The following is a 25870-nucleotide window of genomic DNA, read 5'->3' as shown; positions in this document are numbered from 1 at the left end:
TTCAACCATTCACTCACACATCGACACACTGACACACACGATGGTGGAGGCGACCATGCAAGGTGCCGACCTGCTCATCGGGAGCAGTTAGGGCCGGGGTTAAGTGTCTTGCTCAAGGACACTTCGACACGCTGCAGGGAGGAACGGGAATCGAACTGGGAACCTTCCGATTACCAGATGACCGCTCTACCTCCCGAGCCACTGTCGCTCCATATAACATAATGGTTCCTGGAAATATATATAGTATAGTGTCCTGGTGAGTATGGTATGGTATAGTATGGTATGGTAAATCTGAACACAAAACCTTTTCAGAGCTGCTCTCAAAAGATTGCTTGATTTGTCACTAGTTCCTTTAAAGGTCTATTTTTGTAAATAAAATCAACCAGACAGGCTAAAGTCACTGTGTCCAGTGACAAGGTTTGCAACAACGGTTGGACAAAAGCTATTCCACTGATTGTATCGACTTAAAAACAAAAATAAGCTGATTTACTGTCTGTACAAATTGCTTTGGTTTGAGAGTTATTGAGTTACGAGTTATTGAATTAAAGAGTGAATCTGTACAAGAAAGTTGGTCATTTTGGGATGAGATCATGGATATAATAATATAATATAACATTTACATTTACATTTAGTCATTTAGCTGACGCTTTTATCCAAAGCGACAAAATTATATAAATATAATATATATAAATATCAGTGGTGGAAGGAGTACACAGTTCCTTTACTTAAGTAAAAGTAGAAATACTCAGATAAATGAGTACTCCGGTAAAAGTAAAAGTCCTCCATTCAAATTCTACTTAAGTAAAAGTAGAGAAGTATTTGCTATTGAATGTACTTATGTATCTAAAGAAGAACTACACATTCTACACAACGGTTGTGTATCCATTAGCCTCTATAGGTTGTGTTGAAGTGGCATATGGTCCAGTTATGCTGCTCTGATTAAAGGTTATGTTAAAGTGGCATGTGGTCCATTTTCCTTGAAATGTAGTGGAGTAAAAGTATAAAGTTCCCTAAAATGAAATGGGGATACCGTATTATTTATTATCATTACATTAAATGCGCCGAATTGGCTGCAGGCTGACGATTTACCTTTGTCATGCTTATTCAAGTTAGCCATAGCTATATACGTGGTGTGTGTGTGGGTGTGTGTGCGTGTGTGTGTCAGGGCGGTGATCAACTGGCCCCCGCCCCTGTGTGTGTGTGTGTGTGTATGTGTGTGTGTGTGTGTTAGTTATATGGAAAAGACAGGTTTGGTGCTACTATTCATCCTTATAAAATAACATACCACATGGCCCAAATACTTGGCGTAGAACTCTAACCAAAGAGAGATATCTTACATTCTACTGGTCTAAATAGGTAGTACCTGTCTCTTGAGGGGGAGTATACACTGTTAGAAACCTGTCTTGTCTAACCAAGCTAGTTACATATATATGGCCACGTGTCGAGCATTTTTTTGTTTGTATTTTGTTTTGTTTTTTGTATTATTATTATTATTATTATTATTATTATTATTATTATTATTATTATATTATTATTATTATTATTATTATTATTATTATTATTATTATTATTATTATTATTATTATTATTATTATTATTATTATTATTATTATTATTATTATTATATAAAAAATATATAATAATCTTCTCTTTTTTTTCGGTTCTTGCCATGTGTAATTAAGAATCATAGTTCTCACGGGGTGCTCGTTTAGGGCACAGGGTGCACAAGGTTAGCTGTAATGCTAGGCACAGTCAGTGTTACTATGGCTGTGAGTAGTCACGCCCCCCGGGGACGTGAGAGGGCGTTCTATGTTTGTTTGTTTGTTTTTCATTGCTAATATTCACAGTGAATATTTTTGTCTATTTTTGTTTATTGTTTTTTGTTTCTATTCTTATGACTTTTTCTCATCTTTAATTGTAAGCACCCTGGACCACCACTCTGCCATCTCAAATGCCATGAATATTTTTTCACTTTGTTATGCCAGTGTTTAATCCTAATAAGGGGCCAGGGGGCAATACTAACATAATTAGTTGGAATGTGAAGGGTGTAAATAACCCCTTGAAACGTACTAGGATCCTTACTCACTTACAGCAGCTTGGGGTTGGCATTGCCTTTCTGCAAGAAACTCACCTCCGGCGAGTAGATCACCGTCGAATACACAGAGCTTGGGTAGGTCAAGTGTTTCACTCTGGTTTTCAGAGCAAAGCCAGAGGAACAGCCATTCTGATTAACAAAAACACACCCTTTACTCCATCTGATGTGATCTCTGACCCTAATGGCAGATTCATTATAGTTTCAGGAACTCTCTATTCCACAAGGGTAGTCCTAGTCAATGTATATGCTCCCAATTTTGGTGACACGCATTTCATCAATAAACGTATCTCTTCACTCCCCGACCTGAACTCTAATCAACTGATTATGGGAGGTGACTTTAATTGTGCTCTTAACCCAGCCTTAGATCAATCATCATCTAATCCAGCTCCACAATCTCAGACTGCTAGAGCCATAGTGTCCTTCCTGAAGCAATACGGTATTTCAGATGTCTGGCGCTTCCTTCACCCCACCGCCAAACAGTACTCTTTCTTTTCACCAGTTCATCATACATATTCTCTACACATTTCTATCTCAAGTGCGTTCTTGCTCTTACAATAGCATTGTTATTTCAGACCATGCAGCAATAGTCTTAGAGCTAGCCTTCCCAGACAAATGTCCATCATTTAGGCAGTGGAGACTAAATCCACTATTGCTATCTGAGGACTCATTCTCGTCGTTCCTGTCCACTAAGATCACATTTTTTATTGAGGTAAATTCTACCCCTGGCATATCTATGTCCATCATTTGGGAAGCTCTTAAAGCTCTTCTCCGTGGAGAAATGATTTCCAATTGTGCTCGACGTAATAAACTGCGCAACAGCAGACGCTCTGAACTTTCAGACCAAATTCTTAAATTGGATTATTCATATTCAGTCTCTCCGACACCTTCACTTTATAATGAAAGAGTGATTTTACAGACAGAATTTAACCTCCTCTCCACCAATCATGCTGAGCAGCTTCTACTCAAATCGCGCCAGTCTTTTTTTGAATTTGGTGACAAACCTAGTAAAGTGCTGGCACTACAGCTAAAACACTGCACCGCTCAGAACTTGATCACGCAAATTAACTCTGCCACTGGAGAGATCTATACGGACCCATTGAAAATAAATGGTCAATTCAAAACATTTTATTCTTCACTATATACCTCTGATTCCCCTAAAGACCCTTCTCTCATGAATAGCTTTTTCGCAGATGTGGATATACCAGTCATAGCCAATGATTCAATGATGCTTTTGGAAGAGCCCATTAGCGCTGATGAAATTCAACAGGCTTTAACTATGATGAGTGGGAAAAGCCCAGGCCCAGACGGGTCCCCTGTGGAATTCTTAAAAAAATATTCCACCCAGTTATGTCCCATTATAGCTTCAATGTTTGAGGAATAATTTCAATCCCGCTCGCTTCCCCCGACTCTCTACCAAGCATCAATATCCCTGCTCTTAAAAAAAGATAAGGACCCGAAAGACTGTGGCTCATATCGTCCTATTTCTCTCCTCAACAATGAAGCAAAGATCTTGGCAAAGGTACTCGCTCGACGACTGGAATCTGTTATACCAAGTATTATCCATCCAGATCAGTCTGGTTTTGTGAAGGATAGAATGGCTTTTTTCAACCTGCGGCGCCTTATGAATATAATTTACTCTTCCACAGAGTCTCCCGTTGCAGAGGTCGTTGTTGCGCTAGACGCAGAGAAGGCCTTTGACCGGGTTGAATGGGACTACTTATTCTATACTTTGCAGAAATTCGGTTTTGGCGAGAAATTTGTGTCCTGGGTCAAACTTTTATACTCCTCTCCAGTGGCATCAGTTCGAACAAATGATGTGACTTCGGAATATTTCCCCCTACATCGCGGTACAAGACCTCTCTCCCCGCTACTATTTGCGTTAGTGATCGAGCCACTAGCTATTACCTTTCGCATGGATCGCCATGTCCAAGGCATCATCAGAGATGGACAGGAACAAAGAATATGCGGACGATGTCCTGCTGTATATCGCGGATCCAGTGGCCACACTTCCACGTGTCCTTCACATACTACACGAGTTTGGTGTCTTTTCTGGTTATAAATGAAACTTAAACAAGAGTGAACTTTTCCCCATAAACTCTTTAGCTAGAAATATCCCCCCCTCTATGTTCCCCTTCAAGCTTTCTCCAAGCTGCTTCCGTTACCTCGGCATAATGATAACACATAAACATTCTAATCTCATAGCGTCCAATTTCACCACTCTACTGGAGCGCACCAAACAGGATTTTATCAGATGGTCGTCACTTCCTTTATCACTTGTTGGCAGAGTGAACACTGTGAAAATGAACACATTACAGAAATTTCTGTATTTATTTCAAAATATTCCAACCTTCATTCCAAAGCCATTTTTCAAAGCCCTCGACAGGGCAATATCAGATTTTATTTGGAATAAACGCCCAGTCCGAATAAATAAAATGGCCCTCCAGAAGCCTAAATCGCAGGGAGGCTTTGCACTATCCAATTTCTTGGCCTACTATTGGGCTGCAAATATTCACAGCATTCTCTATTGGAGTCATTCCCATTACGGAGTCTGTCAGTGGGTACCGGCATGGGTGGACATGGAAAGGGCATCTTGTTCTAGAACATCTTTGCAATCCTTAGTTTGCTCTTCGCTCCCAGTCACAACCGCCCAGTACACCAACAACCTCTTAGTACAACACTCCCTCCGGATCTGGTCCCAGTTCAGAAAACACTTTGGTCTCCACGCCATGTCACCATCGTCACCTGTCCACAAAAACGTCCTTTTCCCTCCCTCTATGGTGGATGAAACCTTCAGCAACTGGTTTAAGAAAGGCATTCTGAGCATCTATGATTTGTACCAAGACAGTTCATTTATGTCTTTCACACAACTGTCCCTAAAGTTTAACTTACCAAAAACTAATTTTTTCAGATATCTACAGATACGTGATTTTGTTAAGAGCAAATTTGCTCAGTTCCCCCATACACCTCCAAAAACTGTGATCGACCGCATCTTGGAGGTGAAGGTTGCAATCAAAGGCTCAATATCTAAACTATATAATATCATATCCCTTTCCCTACCCTCCTCAGTATTGGCTATAAGACAAAACTGGGAGTCCGATCTAAAAATCATCAATTTACAGACAAAGAATGGGAAAATGCTCTTGCCCGAATACACTCTTCTTCAATATGTGCCCGCCATTCACTGATACAGTTCAAGCTCCTCCACCGTCTATATTGGTCAAAGACTAGACTTGTGAAGATACATCCGGGCATGGATCCCACATGCGACCGGTGCCACCAAGCCCCTGGCTCACTTATTCATATGTTTTGGCATTGTCCAGCACTGGCCCCTTTCTGGACTTCCATTTTTAAATCTTATTCAGACATATTTTTTATGAATGTTGGCCCATGCCCTCTTATTGCATTATTTGGTCTGACACCGGAGAACGCTGCAATATCTATTGGGCAATCCAATGCCATGGCCTTTGCCTCACTCATTGCCAGACGCCTCATCCTATTCAACTGGAAGGCAGCCACTCCCCCTTCACACTTACACTGGATGAGGGATGTTATGTCTCTAATACATAGAGAAAATCTGATTTACAACACAAGGCCACACAGATACCTTCCACAAAATATGGCAGCCATTCCTATCTCATTTCAAAACCCATATGACTCCTTCCAAACTTGGGACCCCATGACCCCATGACCCCCCTCCTCCCCCTATCTACCTTCCTGACACTGCTAGCCTAGGTATGGCTGGGGAGATGGCATTGTGGTGGTCTGCTAAGGGTGTTAAATTTACTTTCCATTTTATTTGTTTTACCATCGGTTTTCTTTTAATTTTACTTCATTTCTTTTTGCGTAGCTTTGTTTGTCACATCTGTATTTATGTTTAATTATTAAAAATTTAATTTTTTATCTTTACTTTTTATTTTACATGTATGTTTGTCGTCGCCCTCACTGGGTGGGATGGGGTGGGATTAGGGGATAGGAATGGGGAAGGAAATGGATGTTGTATACTTTGGATAACTGAAATGTATAAATATGTACTAATTAAAAAGATAAACCTAAAAATACTTACTTACTTTGCCCCACTGATAATATAATATATAGTAATATAATCTAAAAGTAATCTGTACCTTTGCGGAGGGTGGCCAGCGGCTCCAGGACGCCCCTGCGGAAGGCGGCCAAGGGGTCCTGCACGCAGGAGCGCAGGCTGAGCATGCTCTGGAGGTGGGGCTCCTTCAGCAGGAGCTCCCTGTAGGCGCCCAGCTGGTGCGCTCTGCACAGCAGGGCGGCGATGCTGTGCACGAACTCCGGCACGAGGCAGGTGTAGGTGTTGTCGGCCTGGCAGTAGTGATACGCCACCACCTGGAGAACGAGAGGCACAGCGGTCTTTTCAATTATCTTTTTATTGTTCTTTTTACAATGATAAATACGAATAAAAGTAAAAAGGCAAAAAGTGAAATGAAATACAAAATAAATAAATAAAATGTAATATTGCAAGAAAGGATAAAACGGGAGACGGTAGTCGAGTCTTTCCTTTACTTCCCAACATAAATTACATACATCAAACAGAGTGCAGAGGCGTTTAACGTTACTACTTCAAAGTGACAGCAGCCAGCTGACAGCTGACAGGTGACCTAATATACGTCACCAAATACCCACACCGTTCCCAGAATCCCCAGGCTTAAAGGAGCATTCCTCTGCTCCTCAAGTCCAGTGAATGTCTGCACCAATTGTGCGTGATAAGTGTCACCACACAGGCCCCCCCAGAATTCACAATAACCCCCCAAAAGATCATCCACAGTCAACGAGGCGGGGGGCGGATCAGGCGCCCAAAACGAGTCTGTATCACCCGTGCAGGGGTAGAGGTGGGGATTGGGGCGTGTGGGGGGGATTCAGGAGATATGAGGTGACTAGAGGGAAAAGCAGTTGGCAGGGGCCGGGCAGGGGGTCGTCCACGCCGCGGGGGCCGGGCCAGTTTAACCGGCCTGTCTAGGTCCAAATGGGCAGGCTTGAGCCGGTCGACCGATACCCGCTCTGACCTTCCTCCAATGTCCACCATGAAGTTCTTAGGCCCCGCCTCCAGGACGCGAAAAGGGCCGTCGTAAGGGGGCTGCAGAGGAGTACGGTGGCTGTCATGGCGAATGAAAACATACCTGGCTGACTGCAGATCCCTAGGCATGTAGGACTGCGGGAGGCAGTGCTGGGAAGTTGGGACTGGGGTGAAAGCACCGGCGCCATCCCTGAGCACAGTCCGAGATGAGGTGACCGACCAGGGAGCCTCGGCATCCGGGAGGAACTCCCCAGGGACTCGCAGCGGCTGTCCGTACACCAGCTCAGCAGCCGAGGCCTGCAGGTCTTCTTTGGGGGTGGAGCGCAGGCCAAGCATGACCCAGGGAAGCCGGTCGACCCAGTTGCAGCCCGTAGAGCAGCCTTCATAGAGCGGTGAAACCGTTCACACAAGCCGTTGCCCTGTGGGTTGTAGGCTGTGGTGCGGTGGAGCTTCACTCCCAGGCCCTCGGCGACTGCAGTCCAGAGCCCGGACGTAAACTGTGGGCCCCGGTCGGATGTGAGATCAGATGGTGTGCCAAAACGGGCTACCCAGGACCCAATGAACGCCCGGGCCACCTCGGCGGATGTGGTCGATGCCAGCGGGACCACCTCCGGCCACCTAGTGGTTCTGTCCACCATGGTGAGGAGGTGAGTGAACCCGTGGGAGGGGGGCAGGGGACCCACCAGGTCCACATTGACATGGTCAAAGCGCCTCTCCGGCACGAGAAACGGTGCCAAGGGGGCTTTGGTGTGACGGTGTATCTTTGCACGCTGGCACGCCACGCAGGAGCCGGCCCAGGCTGCGATGTCCTTCCTGAGGCCATGCCAGACGAATTTAGCACTGACCAGCTTAGTTGACGCCTTCACCCCCGGGTGCGACAGGCCATGGATGGCTTCGAATACCTGCCGCCGCCAGCCAGCGGGAACCATCGGACGGGGCTGACCGGTGGAGACGTCGCAGAGGAGCGTGGTGTTGGCAATACCAACCTGCACATCCTCTAACCTTAGCCCAGTGTCGGCTGTTCGGTAGGCCTGCATGTCCTTGTCAGTGGCCTGGTCGGCAGCCATGGCAGCGTAGTCCAGTCCCAAGTGGACGGACCCCACCACCGTCCGGGAGAGGCAGTCAGCGACGTAGTTGTCTTTACCTGCGACATGCCGTAAGTCCGTGGTAAACTCGGAGATGGCGGAGAGTTGGCGCTGCTGGCGCCCTGACCACGGCTCGGTGGCCTTGGCCATGGCGAAGGTGAGTGGCTTGTGATCCACAAAGGCAGTAAACCGTCGGCCCTCCAGCAGGAATCTGAAGTGCCTGATGGCCAGGAAGAGGCCTAGGAGCTCCCGGTCAAAGGTGCTGTACTTTCTTTCATTGTCCCGCAGCTGGCGACTGAAGAAAGCAAGCGGTTGCCAGCCCCCCCCCACCCACTGTTCGTACACTGCCCCCACTGCGTAGTATGAGGCGTCAGTTGTGAGGGCGATAGGGGCGGTAGGAAATGGGTGTGCCAGTAATGCGGCATTGGCCAGTGCAGTTTTAGCGCCCAAAAAAGCGTTGTCGGTACACGGGGACCAGTCCACCTCGGCCTTGGGGTCCTTACCACTCAGGGCCTCATACAAGGGGCGCATGAGGTGAGCAGCACGGGGAATGAACCTGTTGTAGAAGTTCACCATGCCTAGGAACTCCTGCAGGGACTTCACGGTGCGGGGGCGTGGAAAGCTGGCAACGGCGTCCACCCTGGCAGGGAGCGGAACGGCTCCCTCTGCTGAGACCCTGTGCCAGAGGAAATCAATAGACGACCGGCCGAACTGGCACTTGGCGGGGTTAACAATGAGCCCATGTGCACTGAGCCGCTCAAACAACTGCCTGAGATGTGTCAGGTGCTCCTCTGCAGACGTGCTGGCTACGAGAATGTCGTCCAAGTATACGAACATGAATGCCATATCCCGCAGCACCGAGTCCATCAGTCGCTGGAAAGTCTGTGCCGCCCCCTTGAGGCCAAAGGGCATCCGCAGAAACTCGAACAGGCCAAAAGAAGTGATGACCGCCGTCTTGGGAACGTCCCGTGGGTGAACTGGTACCTGGTGGTATCCCCGCACCAAGTCCACCTTGGAAAAGATGGTGGTCCCCGCCAGGTGGGCGGAGAAGTCCTGTATATGCGGGACGGGGTACCGGTCCGGGGTCGTGGCGTTGTTTAGGCGTCGGAAATCGCCACAGGGACGCCACCCACCATCAGCCTTAGTGACCATATGCAGGGGGGAGGCCCACGGACTGTCAGAACGGCGCACAATTCCAAGGCGTTCCATGGTTGCAAATTCCTCCCTGGCAATGGAGAGCTTAGCTGGGTCAAGGCGCCGAGCACGTGCATAGACCGGGGGACCGACAGTGGCTATATAGTGCTCCACGCCATGCTTAGCGACTGCTGAGGAAAATGTAGGCGTGGTGAGGATAGGGAACTCCGCTAGGAGGCGCTGATATACATCCCCAGCAGCAAGCATGTTGGACAGACCTAGTGTCCCTGGCCCTCCCAGCGTGCACGGGTAGGTAGCGAAGGAGACAGCATCGATCAGGCGACAGTTTGTAATGTCCACTAGCAGCCTGAAAGCACACAGGAAGTCCGCGCCGAGGAGAGACACTGACACAGCGGCCATGACAAACTCCCACCCGAAACGGCGCCCGCCAAAACACACCTCTACATACCGGGTTCCGTAGGTAGGTATAGGCGTGCCATTAGCAGCGTCCATGGGGGGACCGTGGCCCCCAGCCATAGTGTCCACAACTGTAGCAGGCAGGATGCTGCGTTGCGCGCCCGAGTCGACTAGTAGTCGCCGGCCAAATAAGGTGTCCTTAATAAATAGCAGCCTGCTGCCTCCGCCAACGCTCATGGCTGTTAATGAGCATTGGCCCTGGCGTTTCCCTGGTCACTGTAATTGCACGGTGGGCGACACTGTTTGGCCCTGGCGCCAAACCGGTTATGGAAATAACACCATCCACTGTTACCCTGGCGACGGGCAGTCACTGCTGCAGCGGCGTCCGCAGCGTCCACTAGGTGGGTAGGTGGGTGGTAGGCTGGAAGCAGCGCATGCACAAACTGCTGCCGGTTGGCGAGATAAATCCTGTCCGCTTCGGCAGCCAGCGCGCGGTAGTCCTTGGTGAAGGAGACGGGAGAGCTGGCCAGGGCGGTGCGCACAGGCGCTGGGAGCTGACGCATGAAAACATGCTTAAACAAAAAAGAGGGATCTGCCGAGCCCAAAACGGACAGCATCCTGTCCATCAGTTCGGACGGCTTGCCGTCGCCGAGGCCGTTAAGTGACAATAGACGATCCGCCTTTTCAATTCAAATAATTGCAAAAGGAATGCCTTGATAGCGTCATATTTGCCGGCAGCTGGCGGGGCTTCCAGCAGCCCCATAGCGCGGGCCGTCGTCTGGGCATCCAATGCTGCTACCACATGATAATATTTCGTAACATCCTGTGTTATTCCTCTCAACTCAAACTGAGCTTCAATGTGTTGAAACCAGGGTCGAGGGCTGTGATGCCAGAAGTCGGGTAACTTAATTGCAGCGGCGTAGACAATGTTCACTTCTCCGTCCGTCATGATGTAATATTCACGTACTTCAGGTCACCAATGTGGGATCGCAAGAAAGGATAAAACGGGAGACGGTAGTCGAGTCTTTCCTTTACTTCCCAACATAAATTACATACATCAAACAGAGTGCAGAGGCGTTTAACGTTACTACTTCAAAGTGACAGCAGCCAGCTGACAGCTGACAGGTGACCTAATATACGTCACCAAATACCCACACCATTCCCAGAATCCCCAGGCTTAAAGGAGCATTCCTCTGCTCCTCAAGTCCAGTGAATGTCTGCACCAATTGTGCGTGATAAGTGTCACCACAATATAATAAATTCAATATCTACATTTACATTACATTTAGTCATTTAGCTGACGCTTTTATCAAAAAACACAGCAGGACAGCCTGAGACACAGCAGGACAGCCTGGGAGACAACAGGACAGCCTGGGAGACAGCAGGACAGCCTGGGAGACAACAGGACAGCCTGGGAGACAGCAAGACAGCCTGGGAGACAACAGGACAGCCTGGGAGACAACAGGTCAGCCTGGGAGACAGCAGGACAGCCTGGGAGACAACAGGAGAGCCTGGGAGACAGCAAGACAGCCTGGGAGACAACAGGACAGCCTGGGAGACAACAGGACAGCCTGGGAGACAACAGGACAGCCTGGGAGACAGCAAGACAGCCTGGGAGACAACAGGACAGCCTGGGAGACAACAGGACAGCCTGGGAGACAACAGGACAGCCTGGGAGACAGCAAGACAGCCTGGGAGACAACAGGACAGCCTGGGACACAGCAGGACAGCCTGGGAGACAACAGGACAGCCTGGGACACAGCAGGACAGCCTGGGACACAACAGGGCAGCCTGGGAGACAACAGGACAGCCTGGGAGACAACAGGACAGCCTGGGAGACAACAGGACAGCCTGGAAGCCAACAGGACAGCCTGGGAGCCAACAGGACAGCCTGGGAGCCAACAGGACAGCCTGGGACACAGCAGGACAGCCTGGAAGCCAACAGGACAGCCTGGGAGACAGCAAGACAGCCTGGGAGCCAACAGGACAGCCTGGGAGACAGCAGGACAGCCTGGGAGCCAACAGGACAGCCTGGGACACAGCAGGACAGCCTGGGACACAACAGGACAGCCTGGGAGACAACAGGACAGCCTGGGAGACAACAGGACAGCCTGGGAGACAACAGGACAGCCTGGGAGACAGCAAGACAGCCTGGGAGACAACAGGACAGCCTGGGAGACAACAGGACAGCCTGGAAGCCAACAGGACAGCCTGGGAGACAACAGGACAGCCTGGAAGCCAACAGGACAGCCTGGGAGCCAACAGGACAGCCTGGGAGACAACAGGACAGCCTGGAAGCCAACAGGACAGCCTGGAAGCCAACAGGACAGCCTGGGAGACAACAGGACAGCCTGGGAGACAACAGGACAGCCTGGAAGCCAACAGGACAGCCTGGGAGCCAACAGGACAGCCTGGGAGTCAACAGGACAGCCTGGGACACAGCAGGACAGCCTGTCCCCCGAACACGGGAGTCACAAACTGGCTCAGAGCTGAACGCTCCCTGTCAGACGACGTGAAAAGCTCCCATATATATTGCCATAAGTGTTGTCCGCACATTCACTTTATCTTTTTTTTGCTGCACCTTCCAGTAAGTCAGGCCCGGGGCTACGTCTGAAAGCCCTCTTTAGCACCGGGGATCGTATAAACCACGCATCGCACTAATAAATCCAGGAGCAAGTACTTTGGCTGTAACAGAATGACGCCCTTGGTCATAATATCAATTATAGTAATATTGAAATGGCACTAAAGACTTGGCACACGGGTAGGAGGAGAGGGACAGGAGAAGACCTTGAGGGGTGGACGGACATAACAGACTACAGGGTTCGCACAGGCATTACTAAATGAAATTCAAGGACTTTCAAGTACTTTCCTAAGCACTATTTTTCATTTACAAGGGCATTTAAAAGGATACAATTAACTTTTAAATTCAGTTTTTTTTATAGAAAAGAAATCGGACCCAATATTTATGTCTTAAAACCAATTTCCGACAATTAGTTACACTTTAGATAAAAAAATGAAATGTCTTGATTCAGAATTTTTTTTAGAAAAGAATGGTTGATTTGAATTTCAAGGACTTTTTAAGAACCTTGTTAAAAAATTTGCTGTTTTCAAGGAATTCCAGGACTTTTTTTCTTCAAAGATCAAGTACTTTAAGCACTTCAAGGACCTTGTGAGAACCCTGAGACTGACACTGTGCTTCCTGAGAGGGACAGGGGAAGACCCTTGAGGGGTGGACGGACAGAACAGATTGACACTCTGCGTCCTGAGAGGGATGTCTTTATTTCCTGTGACCCTATCATTCAATCCCAAATTGAAATGCCAAAACTATATGGCAAGGTCCGTGAGCAAGTGGAGAAAAACTCTGTACAATTAAACACCACTGCAAACGTTGAGTGAATCGTCAAGTAACGTTAACGTCATTGCTACTTTAGAACTGCTCTAGTCTACCGGTCACAAGGTATAGTCAAAATCCATACCGTAGCGCAAATTCATACCGTTTATACCGCCCACCCCTACTAGTACTACTACTAATAATAATCATAGTAATATGTTTCTTCTTCTTAGTAGTAGTAGGTGTAAGGCACATAAAAGCAATGGAAACCAATAAAATAACAGGTCAAATGAACTTAATGAGATCAATAGATAAAAGTCAGATGAAGAGTTGAAAACAAATTAAACCATTAGTCCACCGTCACAGTATTTTGGGAACATAATGTTATAGTGCACCACCATCAGTGAGTGTTTAGGAGGAGATGTAAAAAATACAAATAAAACCTCTCCAGTCGACTGTCGTCCCATTAACCTAGTGTTCTTTCTGTTTGTCTCCTGAACGGCACATCCAGACAGCAGCACCAAACGCCTGCATGGCCTCAGAGCTCAGAGCAGCCTCCCTGGTGGAAGAGCCCTGTGTTGTTTAGTTCTGTTCTTCTGACACAAATGAATGTGACCAGAGTGATGGGATGCTATGGGAGATAACCATATCTGTGCTGGCAGGTGATAAATACATTGTCACCATTGCTGTGGATGTTTCTGAACTAAAATGAACTACACTGTAACAAACTACTTGTTGGTGGACTATCTAGCTGTAACTAACTATATCCTCTACGACTGACAGATTGACTGATGGGCCAATCACGGCAACCAGAGTATATGATGCAATCTCTTCAGGGAAGAGTTTGATTCTGCTGATATCCAAGGGGATAGAGATCAAAGGGCTTTAATCATCATTAGAACAACAGTTCTAACATTTTGGGTCATTGCCGACAAGATAGAAAAACACATGTTATGTACCAGGACCTGATTACTCCTGTGTCACGGGGCATGCAGGTGAGGGCTGCCAATTAGTGCTGATTGGTTACCTGCTGGGAGCTTTAAAGTCAGCCCTAGTAACACACATGCAGAGTCGGTGCTTAGAGGAAGAGCTGTCACATTCTTCCAGTCCGTGTCCGTTGGGTTTACCTTAGTACTTTAGTTTACATTTACATTAATAGTTCCTTGATTTAGTAGCATTTTTAGTTAGAGCACGGGGTTTTGGTGTTGGTTACACATAGGTTGCGTACCCATGAGCCAGGGTCGTAACAGTTGGGCGCTCGTCCGGGATATTTTACCCCTAGAACTTTGTTTGGTGGTTTTTTTTTGTGTTACACAGGGTGTCATGGTATTATGGTTTGGGTGGTGTTCGTTACATATGGTGTAGCGTGGGGGCTTGAGCCATTTCATCAAACAGGTGAGTATGCCGTATTTGTTTGTAATTTGATGTGACTACTTATGCTGTTAAAATATATAGTTTAGTGGGCACCACATGTAGATAGGGACATTATTTTCTGGTTGTTGGTTAGCGTCCTGTGCACCACGTACTCCTGGGGCAGTCAGAGAAGGGATTAGCACCATCTGCTTGTCTGGTACCGTATCATGTACTGGACGGGTGGATGGTCAAGTATGATCTTTGACTGGTAGCAGGTGTGGTTGAAGATGGTTAGGTCTACAGGGCATTAGTTTAAGGGTAGGTAGGTTAGGGCGGCCAGAAAACACAGGTAGTGTGGTAGGGCTTGATTTAGTGTTTCTTAGGGTAGACATGTGGTGGGCCGGTTTTGACTGCAGTTTAGACGTAGAAGCATATGTAGTCACATCAGGTTAGAAGGCGCACCTGTTTGGAATTGTTTGTTGGATTTATTTTGTTTGTTTGAGTGTTTGGTGAGCATACCTGGTAGCACCTAACACCCTGCGTGTATGACACGTCTATTTAGGGTGGGTGTGTTTTATTTTTATTTTTATTTTTTTATTTTGCAACCTAGAAAGGTGCGCTCCGTAGAGCTCACATTTCCACCGCGTTCCCTTCTGGTTGTTGTTATTGGCATTAGCATTCTTCATGGTTCTTCAGTGGTTCTTTATGGTTCTTCAGTGGTTCTGTAGTGTGTCTTCAGTGGTTCTTAGTGGCTCTTTGGTGGTTCTTTAGGTAGATTGTGTGTGTACTAGGGTGCTTTTGGCAGCTTTTTGGTGACTCTAAAGTGAACGGGTTGTGGCGCTGGTGCAGAAAAGATGGCTTCCATTAGGGATTTTGTGGATCACCCTTCACATGACATGTTGGAGAGGTTTTCAAAAGAACAGCTTCTCGAGCTTGCTGTGCACTACAAGGTAGAGCTTACTCCCAGTGAGAAACGTTTGAAACCAACTGCTTGGGTGCTTTGAGGGTTTTGCTCGTTAGGGAACGGGTGCTTGAGGAGAGGGTGGAGGAGCCTCCTTTGTCTGACGTGTCTCCGCTATTATCTGGTGCAGAGGGTGAGTGGAGGATTAGGGAGTTGGAGTTTAAGGAAAGGCAGCTAGAGCGGGAGCGTGAGGAGAGGAGAGAGGAGCGTGAGCTTAAGGAGAGAGGAGCGTGAGCTTAAGGAGAGGCAGCTACAACAAGAGCGTTACTTGAAGGACTTAGAGCACGAGCGTGCGCAAAAGGAGCTTGATTATAAGCACGCTGTCTTGCAGGCGGGTGCTCTGCATCCAGAGTCACGTTCCGGTTTTGATGTAGGCAGGAATATTAGGATGGTGCCACCATTTTTTGAGAAAGATGTGGAAAGATATTTTCCCCTTTTTGAACGGGTGGCAACCACATTGAAGTGGCCTGATACCGCCTGGACACTGCTGCTGCAATGTGTTTTAGTTGGTAGGGCACAGGAAGCCTATACTGCTCTGTCCCTTGAACAAAGCGCTGATTATGAGCTTGTTAAAGCTTCCATATTGAGGGCTTATGAGTTGGTCCCCGAGGCCTATCGTCAGCGTTTTAGAGGTTATCGCAGGGCGGAGGGGCAGTCTTATGTTGAATTTGGAAGGGAGAAGGAGAACCTGTTTGACAGGTGGTGCACTTCTCAGAAGGCAGAGTCAAGAGAGCAGCTTAGGCAGTTGATTCTCCTAGAGGAGTTTAAAAGATGTGTTCCTGATAGCGTTTCCACACATCTAAATGAGCGTAAGGTATCGAAGATAGGCGACGCCGCTGTCTTCGCTGATGAGTTTGTATTGACACACAAGTCCGTGTTTTTGGAGGACTACCGTGTTGAGTCCGGGGATAGGCGTCCTGTTCAGGGGGGCCGTTTCCCAAAACCTGTGTCTGCTGGTCAGTTAACTTCACCTCCTAGGCGGGGTGGTTCTGCTGGTGCATTCCCAGAAGGGATTATCTGTTTCTACTGTAAAGAACCTGGTCATATCGTTGCTGGGTGCCCGGTGCTTGAGCAGAAAAATTTCAGAACCGTGGCTCTGGTAGAAACCATATGCTAAACGCCTATGCCAACGTTAGGTGGTGATGGGGGAAGTATCAAAAGGGTGGACAAAGAGCTCGAGGGTTCCTCAGGATTTATGATGGATGGATTTGTTTCCCTGACTAATGCACTAGAGTCCAAACAGGCTATAACAATTTGGAGAGATACCGGTGCTTTTCAGTCCCTCATTCTGGAGGGGGTTTTGCCGTTTTCAGAAAACTCTTCTTTGCATTCCGGTGTCGTTGTTCGGGGCTTTGGGGGTGGATTTGTGGATGCACCTTTGCATGAGGTCACGCTCAATTCTCCCTTAGTATCAGGCAATGTTGTTGTGGGGGTATGTTCTCACATTCCCATAAAGGGGGTCTCCTTCATTCTAGGGAATGATTTGGCTGGGGACAAAGTGTTGGCTACTCCGGTTGTAACTCCCATTCCTGTGGTTTCTGAGGTCCCTAATGAGCTGGCACAGAAACATCCAGGAGTGTTCCCTGTGTGTGCTGTGGCACGGGAAATGTCAAAGGACAAAAGTGATGTTGTTGATACTTCGACTTGGGACATTACACTTAGTGACACATTCTTTGTTGAATTAAAATGTGTACCTGTTGAGAATTTTGGAAAGCACACTGTGGATGTACCTCTGCATAATGATTCTCTTGATTGTGGCTTTGTGTTAGGCCCGGTGGTGAAACCAGAGTTGACATGCGTGCCGGAGAAGCATGTGACAGGAGATGATATGGCAGCGCAGTGTCTCAAGGTCTTCCCAGCCTGTACGGTGGCTGAGGCCACGAACGAATTGGAGGATGAGTGTGGGAAGGATGCTATGAGAGGTGCTGTTGTTTCATGTGACACCGTTCTAGTTGGAGAGGCTACTAAGCCTGACTTAGGCTGCCAGCCTTCCCACAGTAGCTCTATTGTCCCTAATGTTTCACTTGTGGGCAGGGATGGTCCCAGTATGTCAGTTGATGATTCTGACATTGATCCACATGTCCACACTGATTCTCTGCCATGCACTAGGTGTGATGGTCAACCTAGTTACCTGTGTCCTGTGGAGCAGGAGCCGCCTTCGCGACCTGGTCTGTTGAGTGGCAGCCATTTTGATTTTGATCGAGACAATGTTATTTTGGGTGACGCCATTTTAGATGGTGTTCCAGACGTTTTTGTGACTGTCGTACTGCCATGTTCCCGGTACGCTGGGGCTGTACCTGAGGCGGTACATCCTACTCTGGATGTTCACGGTTTGCAGTTTCCTGAACTGCCAGTGCCAGGTGGGGTGGATATGGGCGCGGTGGTGGTATCAGTGATCTATGGTTTTTGTTGTGCTGTGTTCTGTTCTGTTGAGCGCAGTTCTCAGGTTGATTTTGGTTTGCAGTCTATTTTTGACAGATCGGTATCGGTGGAGGGGCCTGTTGAAAGGGAGCATACAACACGGTTGGTGGTCGTGTTCGACAGGGGCCGACCCGCTATGGCTGTTGTGGTAGTGGCCCTGACAACTAATGGGTCACCGTTGTTTTTTTTTTGTTTTTGTTTATGGGTTGTTGTGTGGTGGTTGCCTCTGGGGCAACCAGTTTGGTGGGAGAGGTGTTATGTACCAGGACCTGATTACTCCTGTGTCACGGGGCATGCAGGTGAGGGCTGCCAATTAGCCAATTAGTGCTGATTGGTTACCTGCTGGGAGCTTTAAAGTCAGCCCTAGTAACACACATGCAGAGTCGGTGCTTAGAGGAAGAGCTGTCACATTCTTCCAGTCCGTGTCCGTTGGGTTTACCTTAGTACTTTAGTTTACATTTACATTAATAGTTCCTTGATTTAGTAGCATTTTTTTTTTTTTTTTACTTTGACCAGTCAGCTGGTTCTTTTTGAGTTAGAGCACAGGGTTTTGGTGTTGGTTACACATAGGTTGCGTACCCATGAGCCAGGGTCGTAACAGTACAAATGTGTTTTCTCTCTCCCCAGACCTACAGAGGAGACATGTGGTAATCTACACCGTCCCCAGACCTACAGAGGAGACATGTGGTAGTCTACACCCTCCCCAGAGCTACAGAGGAGGCATGTGATTGTCTACACCCTCCCCAGACCTACAGAGGAGACATGTGGTCGTCTACACCCTCCCCAGAGCTACAGAGGAGGCATGTGGTTGTCTACACCCTCCCCAGACCTACAGAGGAGACATGTGGTCGTCTACACCCTCCCCAGAGCTACAGAGGAGGCATGTGGTTGTCTACACCCTCCCCAGACCTACAGAGGAGACATGTGGTAGTCTACACCCTCCCCAGACCTACAGAGGAGACATGTGGTAGTCTTCACCCTCCCCAGACCTACAGAGGAGACATGTGGTCGTCTACACCCTCCCCAGATCTACAGAGGAGACATGTGGTTGTCTACACCCTCCCCAGACCGACAGAGGAGACATGTGGTCGTCTACACCCTCCCCAGACCTACAGAGGAGACATGTGGTAGTCTACAGCCTCCCCAGACCTACAGAGGAGACATGTGGTCGTCTACACCCTCCCCAGACCTACAGAGGAGACATGTGGTCGTCTACACCCTCCCCAGACCTACAGAGGAGACATGTGGTCGTCTACACCCTCCCCAGACCTACAGAGGAGACGTGTGGTCGTCTACACCCTCCCCAGACCGACAGCGGAGGCATGTGGTAGTTTACACCCTCCCCAGACCTACAGAGGAGACATATGGTCGTCTACACCCTCCCCAGACCTACAGAGGAGACATATGGTCGTCTACACCCTCCCCAGACCTACAGAGGAGACATATGGTCGTCTACACCCTCCCCAGACCTACAGAGGAGGAATGTGGTCGTCTACACCCTCCCCAGACCTACAGAGGAGACATATGGTCGTCTACAACCTCCCCAGACCTACAGAAGAGACATGTGGTCGTCTACACCCTCCCCAGACCGACAGTAGGGCAATGTGTGCAGCAACCAGAAAGGGAACCAACGACTAAATTGGGGGATGGGAGGAAAGAGAGAAAGTTATGAAAAAAAAGTTATGAAACGCTTGGGAAGGTTTCAGCTGAGTAAGTATTTGCCAGGCTACGGTCGTCACCATGCCAGCCAGCCGGGAGGGAGGGAGGAGCGACGCGTCGTCTTTACCGGGGAAACGATCAAACGCGGTGCTGCCGGAGACGGGGTGGTTATTCGGAGCGCAGCGGCGGGGGGTGCCTTCTGGGGGCTTCAGGAAACCCAGAGGAGCACCCTCAGAACCACCCGGGGTTCTGATGATAATAAAATACAAGTGCTGGTCAGTGAATACAGCAGGGATAACTGGATACTTAGTGGATGATATAGTGTGAACACAATGTTATTGTGTGCACAGAAAAATGTATGACACACCGTTCGTTCAGTCTCATGTATTGAATTATTTGTAGAAGCTAGTTATTGTGTTGCAACGACAGGTAGAACCTCTCAGGTAGAACCTCTCAGGTAAAACCTCTCAGGTAGAACCTCTCAGATATAACCTCTCAGGTAGAACCTCTCAGGTAAAACATCTCAAGTAGAACCTCTCAGATATAACCTCTCAGGTAGAACATCTCTGGTAGAACCTCTCAGATATAACCTCTCAGGTAGAACCTCTTCGATAGAACCTCTCAAGTAGAACCTCTCAGGTAGAACCCCTCAGGTAGAACCTCTCGTTGTTTCAACGACGAATGCTAAAATCTTAACCAGCCATTTTCGTTAAGAAACTAAAGGAGCAAAGAGGAGGAAATAAAAACCCTCCTAAACCTTTAACTGTCAAGACTCCAGGAAGCTCCAGGCTCCCCTTCATGCTCTGGACTGTAATCCATTCAGACAAACAGCTCCACCTCAGGCTGTTCTGACCAGACTGTTGGCACGTTCCCTTGTGGGGAAAGAGTGCTATGGGCGTCTTGGGGCCTAAACACAGAGATCTTGTCTTTCACTGTGAGTGAAGCGATCTTCCTTTGTACTCACATCCACACCGGAGATCCTTTGATACTGGCCCTGCCTCTCAAGACACACTTGTTCAACAAAGAACATTGGTGCTCAAACCAAACAGCCCTACGATATGAAAGGTCTCTTAATGAAAGAACGATGGCCGGGATTGTCTTTCATAAACTCCCCTGGGAACGTCCGTAATTCAAAAAGCCTTGTATCAAACCGGATGAAAATAAACAAACATAAATCAAGACGGTGCGCCATGTTCTCTGCGATGGATCTCATACATACTAAAAGCAAACGCGAGGCAAAAGCCTGCGTCACGAAGCAGAGATGTCACGGCAACCCTGCGGGAGGGAGATGAGATGAGGGACAGGAGACAGACTGAGGGAGAATAAAACCACCGCCTGCCCAGGAAGTGATGAGGACGAAGTTGGACCCTACTGGGATCCAGTGAATGATTAGAGAGCCAGACTCTAATCTACCTCCTCCCGCCTCAAGCAAGAGAACGCAAGAAAATAGCAATATCTTTCCCTCGACCAGATTAATGAAATAAGACAAAATGTCCCAAAGCTGACCAAAATAATAAAAGTTCACATACATTACATGCTTGAAAACGTGCAAAGCAAACTGCACACGGTATCCTGTCTTCTTTTTATTATCTCGCGCTGGTGGAGGCTTGTGCTTTTGGTGGCTTGTGTCCGTCTGTCTGTCTGTAGCTAATCTCACATACTACCGGGCTGGTCAGCTTCATATTGGTTGTGTGCGCTGATCCAGTCGTTCCAGGAAAGACAACGCTGCTCACGTTTATTGCAGTGATGAATTATACTGACCAGAACAAACAATGTGGCTCTGGGAATTGTTTTAGAGGTTTCTATGAATTCTGGATACAAGCTATAATCTTGTGTTGGCTGGACGAACTGTGCTTACGGAAACCGGGGCCAGAGTAAAATAACTGCATTTGGGTTTTATGGGCGGGCCCGACAGTCAAAGTAATTATTTTTGGCATGACTTGTTGAACAGAACTTGTAAGTCGCTTTGGATAAAAGTGTCAGCTAAATGACTAAATGTATATGTAAATTCACTACCTTACAATGCATACACAAACAGATGCCTAAATCAGTTATTCGTGCAAAACTAAGTCACTAAAATAGTGACATTGTGACAGTTGCATCAGCACCGTGGACAGTACCACACATCAAACTAGCAAGTAGGGCTGAGCCCAAACGTTCAGACCTGATTAGCAACAACACTGATTTTGATGGATTTTCAGTTTTTTTGTAATGTCAGATTGAAAAAAATACTCACTCTTAGCATAAGGGACTAAATTGTCCTCTTCAAAAACGCCATAAAAATATTACTATATGTTGAAATACCACTTTTTCTTTCATAAATCTTTTATTCAACTTCAGCCCTGATCATAACACCACATATACATTTTATAATTCTAACCCTTTAAATGCTAGTGTGTGTGATGGCATATATTTGCAATATATCAAATGCAAAGTAGATTTTTCTGGGGGGGATTATTACAGGCTAGCATGTGTCAATGATTAGCAACAACACTGATTTTGATGGATTTTAAGTTTTTTTGTAAGGGTCCCGCCTCCACCAATCAGTGTGTGTGAGCAAGAGAGAGAGAGAGATAGTTCTCTAACTTGTGTGAGTTGCAGTGACCTCCTGGTTGTTCCCCACCTAGGTTAACTAACTAGTCCACTATTATCCCTGTACCCAAAAAATCCAAGCCTGCTTGCCTCAACGACTACCGCCCTGTAGCTCTCACCTCCATAGCCATGAAGTGCTTTGAGAAGCTAGTGAAGGGCTACATCTGCTCCTCCCTCCCCATCAACATGGACCCCCTGCAATTTGCATACCGCCCCAACAGGTCCACGGAGGACGCCATAGCCCATGTGCTGCACACAGCAGCATCACACCTGGACAAGAGGCAGGGGAACTATGTGAGAATGCTATTCATCGACTACAGCTCGGCATTCAATACCATAGTCCCCTTAGGCGCCTGAGGAAGTAGAGGCGTTGTCGTGCCTTCTTCACAACACTGTCAATGTGTGTGGTCCATGTCAAGTCCTCGGATATGTAGGCTCCGAGGTACTTAAAGCTGTTGACTCTCTCAACCGGTGCCCCGTCGATGCTGAGGGGGCTGTAGTCCTTGACCCCCGACCTCCTGAAGTCCACAATCATCTCCTTTGTTTTGCTGACGTTCAGGGAGAGGCTGTTTTCCTGGCACCATCCCGCCAGGACCTTGACCTCTTCCAGGTAGGCCCTCTCGTCGTTGGCAGAGATCAGGCCCACCACCACTGTGTCGTCAGCAAATTTGATGATTGTATTGCTACTCCGCTGAGCCACACAGTCGTGTGTGTACAGGGAGTAGAGGAGGGGACTCAGAACACAGCCCTGGGGGGCCCCTATGTTGAGGGTGATGGATGAGGAGGTGCAGTTGCCTGCTCTCACCACCTGGGGTCTGCCAGTCAGGAAGTCCAAGACCCACTGGCAAAGGTCATAGTTCAAGCCCAGGTCCCTGAGCTTGGCTGTGAGTATGGAGGGGACTATGGTATTGAATGCCGAGCTGTAGTCGATGAATAGCATTCTCACATAGTTCCCCTGCCTCTTGTCCAGTTGTATATATATATATAAAAAAAATAACTGAACTCTACTTTAAAAGTTAATTTCAGAAGGTCAGAGACTGTGAGAGAAAGTCTGCCAGTGTGTTTGAGCCTCGAGGTCCAAGATTAGATTACATTACATTAGATTAAAATGTATTGTCATCATAGAGCACAAGTACAATACAACAAAAAGAAGTTTGGCATCCAACCAGAGTGCAAATGTAACGGTAAAGTGCAATATGTATGGCGATATACAATGTACAGGTGATTAAACTGGGTATAGAATATATAAATTAGTACTAGGGCTGGGCGATTAATCGATATTTCGATTAATTCGAATGAATGATTTAGGACGATTTTGAAATATTTTAATTGATTTTCAAAAAAAGATTTTTTTTTTTTAGTCACCTTTTATTTTACAAAAAGTGATGTTTGGTGAAAGTTAGATTTGCACTTTATTAATCCCAATAGGGAAATTCATTCTTTCATTCATTCTCTTTTTAACGCTAACATTGAAGTGGATGGTGGGCTCTGAAAGTGTTCCAAGTTTTAATACTCTTATCAACATGCGAGTCAACAAATGCTTGCTTTATGCAGCCATTTAACACAAAAGGATCCTAATGCATTGCAAATTTGCATCAAATTCAAAACAGAGTGATGCATAAAATAACTTAAGAAAAGAATAATTTAAAACAATGAATAAAGTGTGCATGAAATAATAGGGGAAAGAAAACGTTAGGAACTTGTTACATTCACCCACACAAGGGCGGAGTAATCACACCCCCCCCCTCTCTCTCTCACACACACACTCCCCCAGGTCTCTTTCTCTCTTGCCCCTTCCTCATCTCTCTCACCCCCCTCTCTCTCTATATATCTCACACACACACACACACACACTTCAGAAACAAACATAGTATCAATGAGAGCATCAATAATACACCTGAGTGATGTCTAGAAAAAAAGAAGAAAAAAAAGGTAAAAAAGAAAATGATTATAATTTTTTTTAGTTAATCGTGAGTTAAAAAAAATAGTGGCGTTAATAGAATCGGGCGATAACGCGTTAATATCGCGTTAACTTTGACAGCCTTAGCAGATATACTATATATATACAGCATTATTGTACATGCCATCATACATTAGGGTTAGTTATTAGGGTTATATGTAGACCCTACCTTGGCGGCCAGACGTTTGACTGCCTCCTCTTTGCGGCGCTGGATCTCAGGCGTTCCAGGACAGCTGCTGCTGCTGCTGCTGTTGTTGTTCCTCAGGGTGTTGGTGGCGCTGGGGGGTGGAGTGGGCTGTGGGGGCTGGCTGAGAGGAAGCTCTGTGTTCGGCTCTGTGCCACCTAGTGGACACACACACACATAGCGAGGTCATATCACGCGGCTAACGTTATATCACACAGCTAACGTTATATCACGCGGCTAACGTTTTATCATGCGGCTAACGTTTTATCACACGGTTAACATTATATCACGCGGCTAACGTTTTATCACATGGCTAACATTATATGACATGGCTAACGTTATATCACATGGTTAACGTTATATCACGCGGCTAACATTTTATCACATGGTTAACGTTATATCACATGGCTAACGCTATATCACGCGGCTAACGTTTTATCACACGGCTAACGTTTGATCACACGGCTAACGTTTTATCACACGGCTAACGTTATATAACATGGCTAACGTTATATTACATGGCTAACATTTTATCATATGGCTAACGTTTTATCACATGGCCAATGTTAAATCACATAGATAACGTTATATCACATAGTAAGGCTGTCCCCGAAGCCTGTTTTTGGGATTCGAACTTCGTCATGGTTTTTCCGAACGAACGTTCGAACCTTCTTTTTTAATCAACATTTTTTTTTTTTTTTTTTTTATCTTTTTCCCCCATCCTTTTTCCTCCGATTTTCTCCCATCCCAATGTTAGTCGTTATGCCAATTCCCAATCCCCTTCCTGGTCGCTGCGCACTTACCCCCCACAGTCGGTCTGGGAGAGTGGAGGCTACCACGTGCTTCCTCCGACACACGTCCAGCCAATCAACCGCTTCTTTTCACCTGGCAGCACGGATTCTCACTGAGAGGGCGTAGCGTGTGGAAGGATCACACTATCCCACTTAGATCCTATCCGCGCTTAGCAGGCGCCCCGACCGAACTGTAGGAGTCCCTGTTTACAACGACCCGGACCCACCTCGCCAGCTTCTCCCACCCTCTAATACTGCCAATTGTATTAGTGTGAACGGCCAGCCAAGCTGGTGACAACCCCGGAGCTGTGAGCTCAGGCGAATCCAGCCGCTCCGGGGTTGGTGACGAGCGCAATCTCCGTTACGCCACCTGACCGCCCTATCTTAAATATTTTTTAATAAATATCCTCAAACTAAATCCTCAATTTGAATAAAGTGATTCATCTGATTAAATTAGTCTCTTTTTTATTAAATCAACTTTCTTTAATGAATATAACTTTTTTTTAATACTATAATATTAGTGTAGCCTAATCTTTATCGGCAACTGTGAAGAAAAACCCCATTGGTTTAAACAGAATGAATAGACACATAAAAGAAATATATAAAAAAAAAAAAAAAAATCTTTTTTATTAAAAATTAAAATGTTGATTTAGAATTCGAATGTTAACGTAACGAACGAACGTTCGAACATTCGGGCTCAGCCTTATCACATAGATAACGTTATATCACATGGCTAACGTTTTATCACATGGCTTACCTTATATCACATGGCTAATTTAATAACCGAATCAGCACCATGCATTATTTTTTTATTTTTTTTTATTGATCTTTTTCCCCCTCCATTTT

The 25870-nt window shown here is 47.0% G+C and overlaps 1 protein-coding gene across 1 annotated transcript in view; it reads right to left on the bottom strand.

Annotated features, from left to right (window-relative positions):
* tanc1b (tetratricopeptide repeat, ankyrin repeat and coiled-coil containing 1b) overlaps positions 1–25870 on the bottom strand; it is a gene marked incomplete at its 5' end in the record, with an annotated part of 277345 nt that overhangs the window by 109258 nt on the left and 142217 nt on the right. The window contains 2 exons of the mRNA XM_084311419.1: positions 6217–6448; positions 24219–24391. Of these exons, the coding sequence (XP_084167545.1) occupies positions 6217–6448; positions 24219–24391 (405 nt within the window). The remainder of the gene's footprint in view (positions 1–6216; positions 6449–24218; positions 24392–25870) is intronic.

Source organism: Notolepis coatsorum, assembly GCF_963971535.1.
Source record: "Notolepis coatsorum genome assembly, chromosome: 3".
NCBI classification, from domain to species: Eukaryota; Metazoa; Chordata; class Actinopteri; order Aulopiformes; family Paralepididae; genus Notolepis; species Notolepis coatsorum.
The sequence above is the reverse complement of the archived record's forward strand: the minus strand, read 5'-3'. Positions and strand labels throughout refer to the sequence as shown.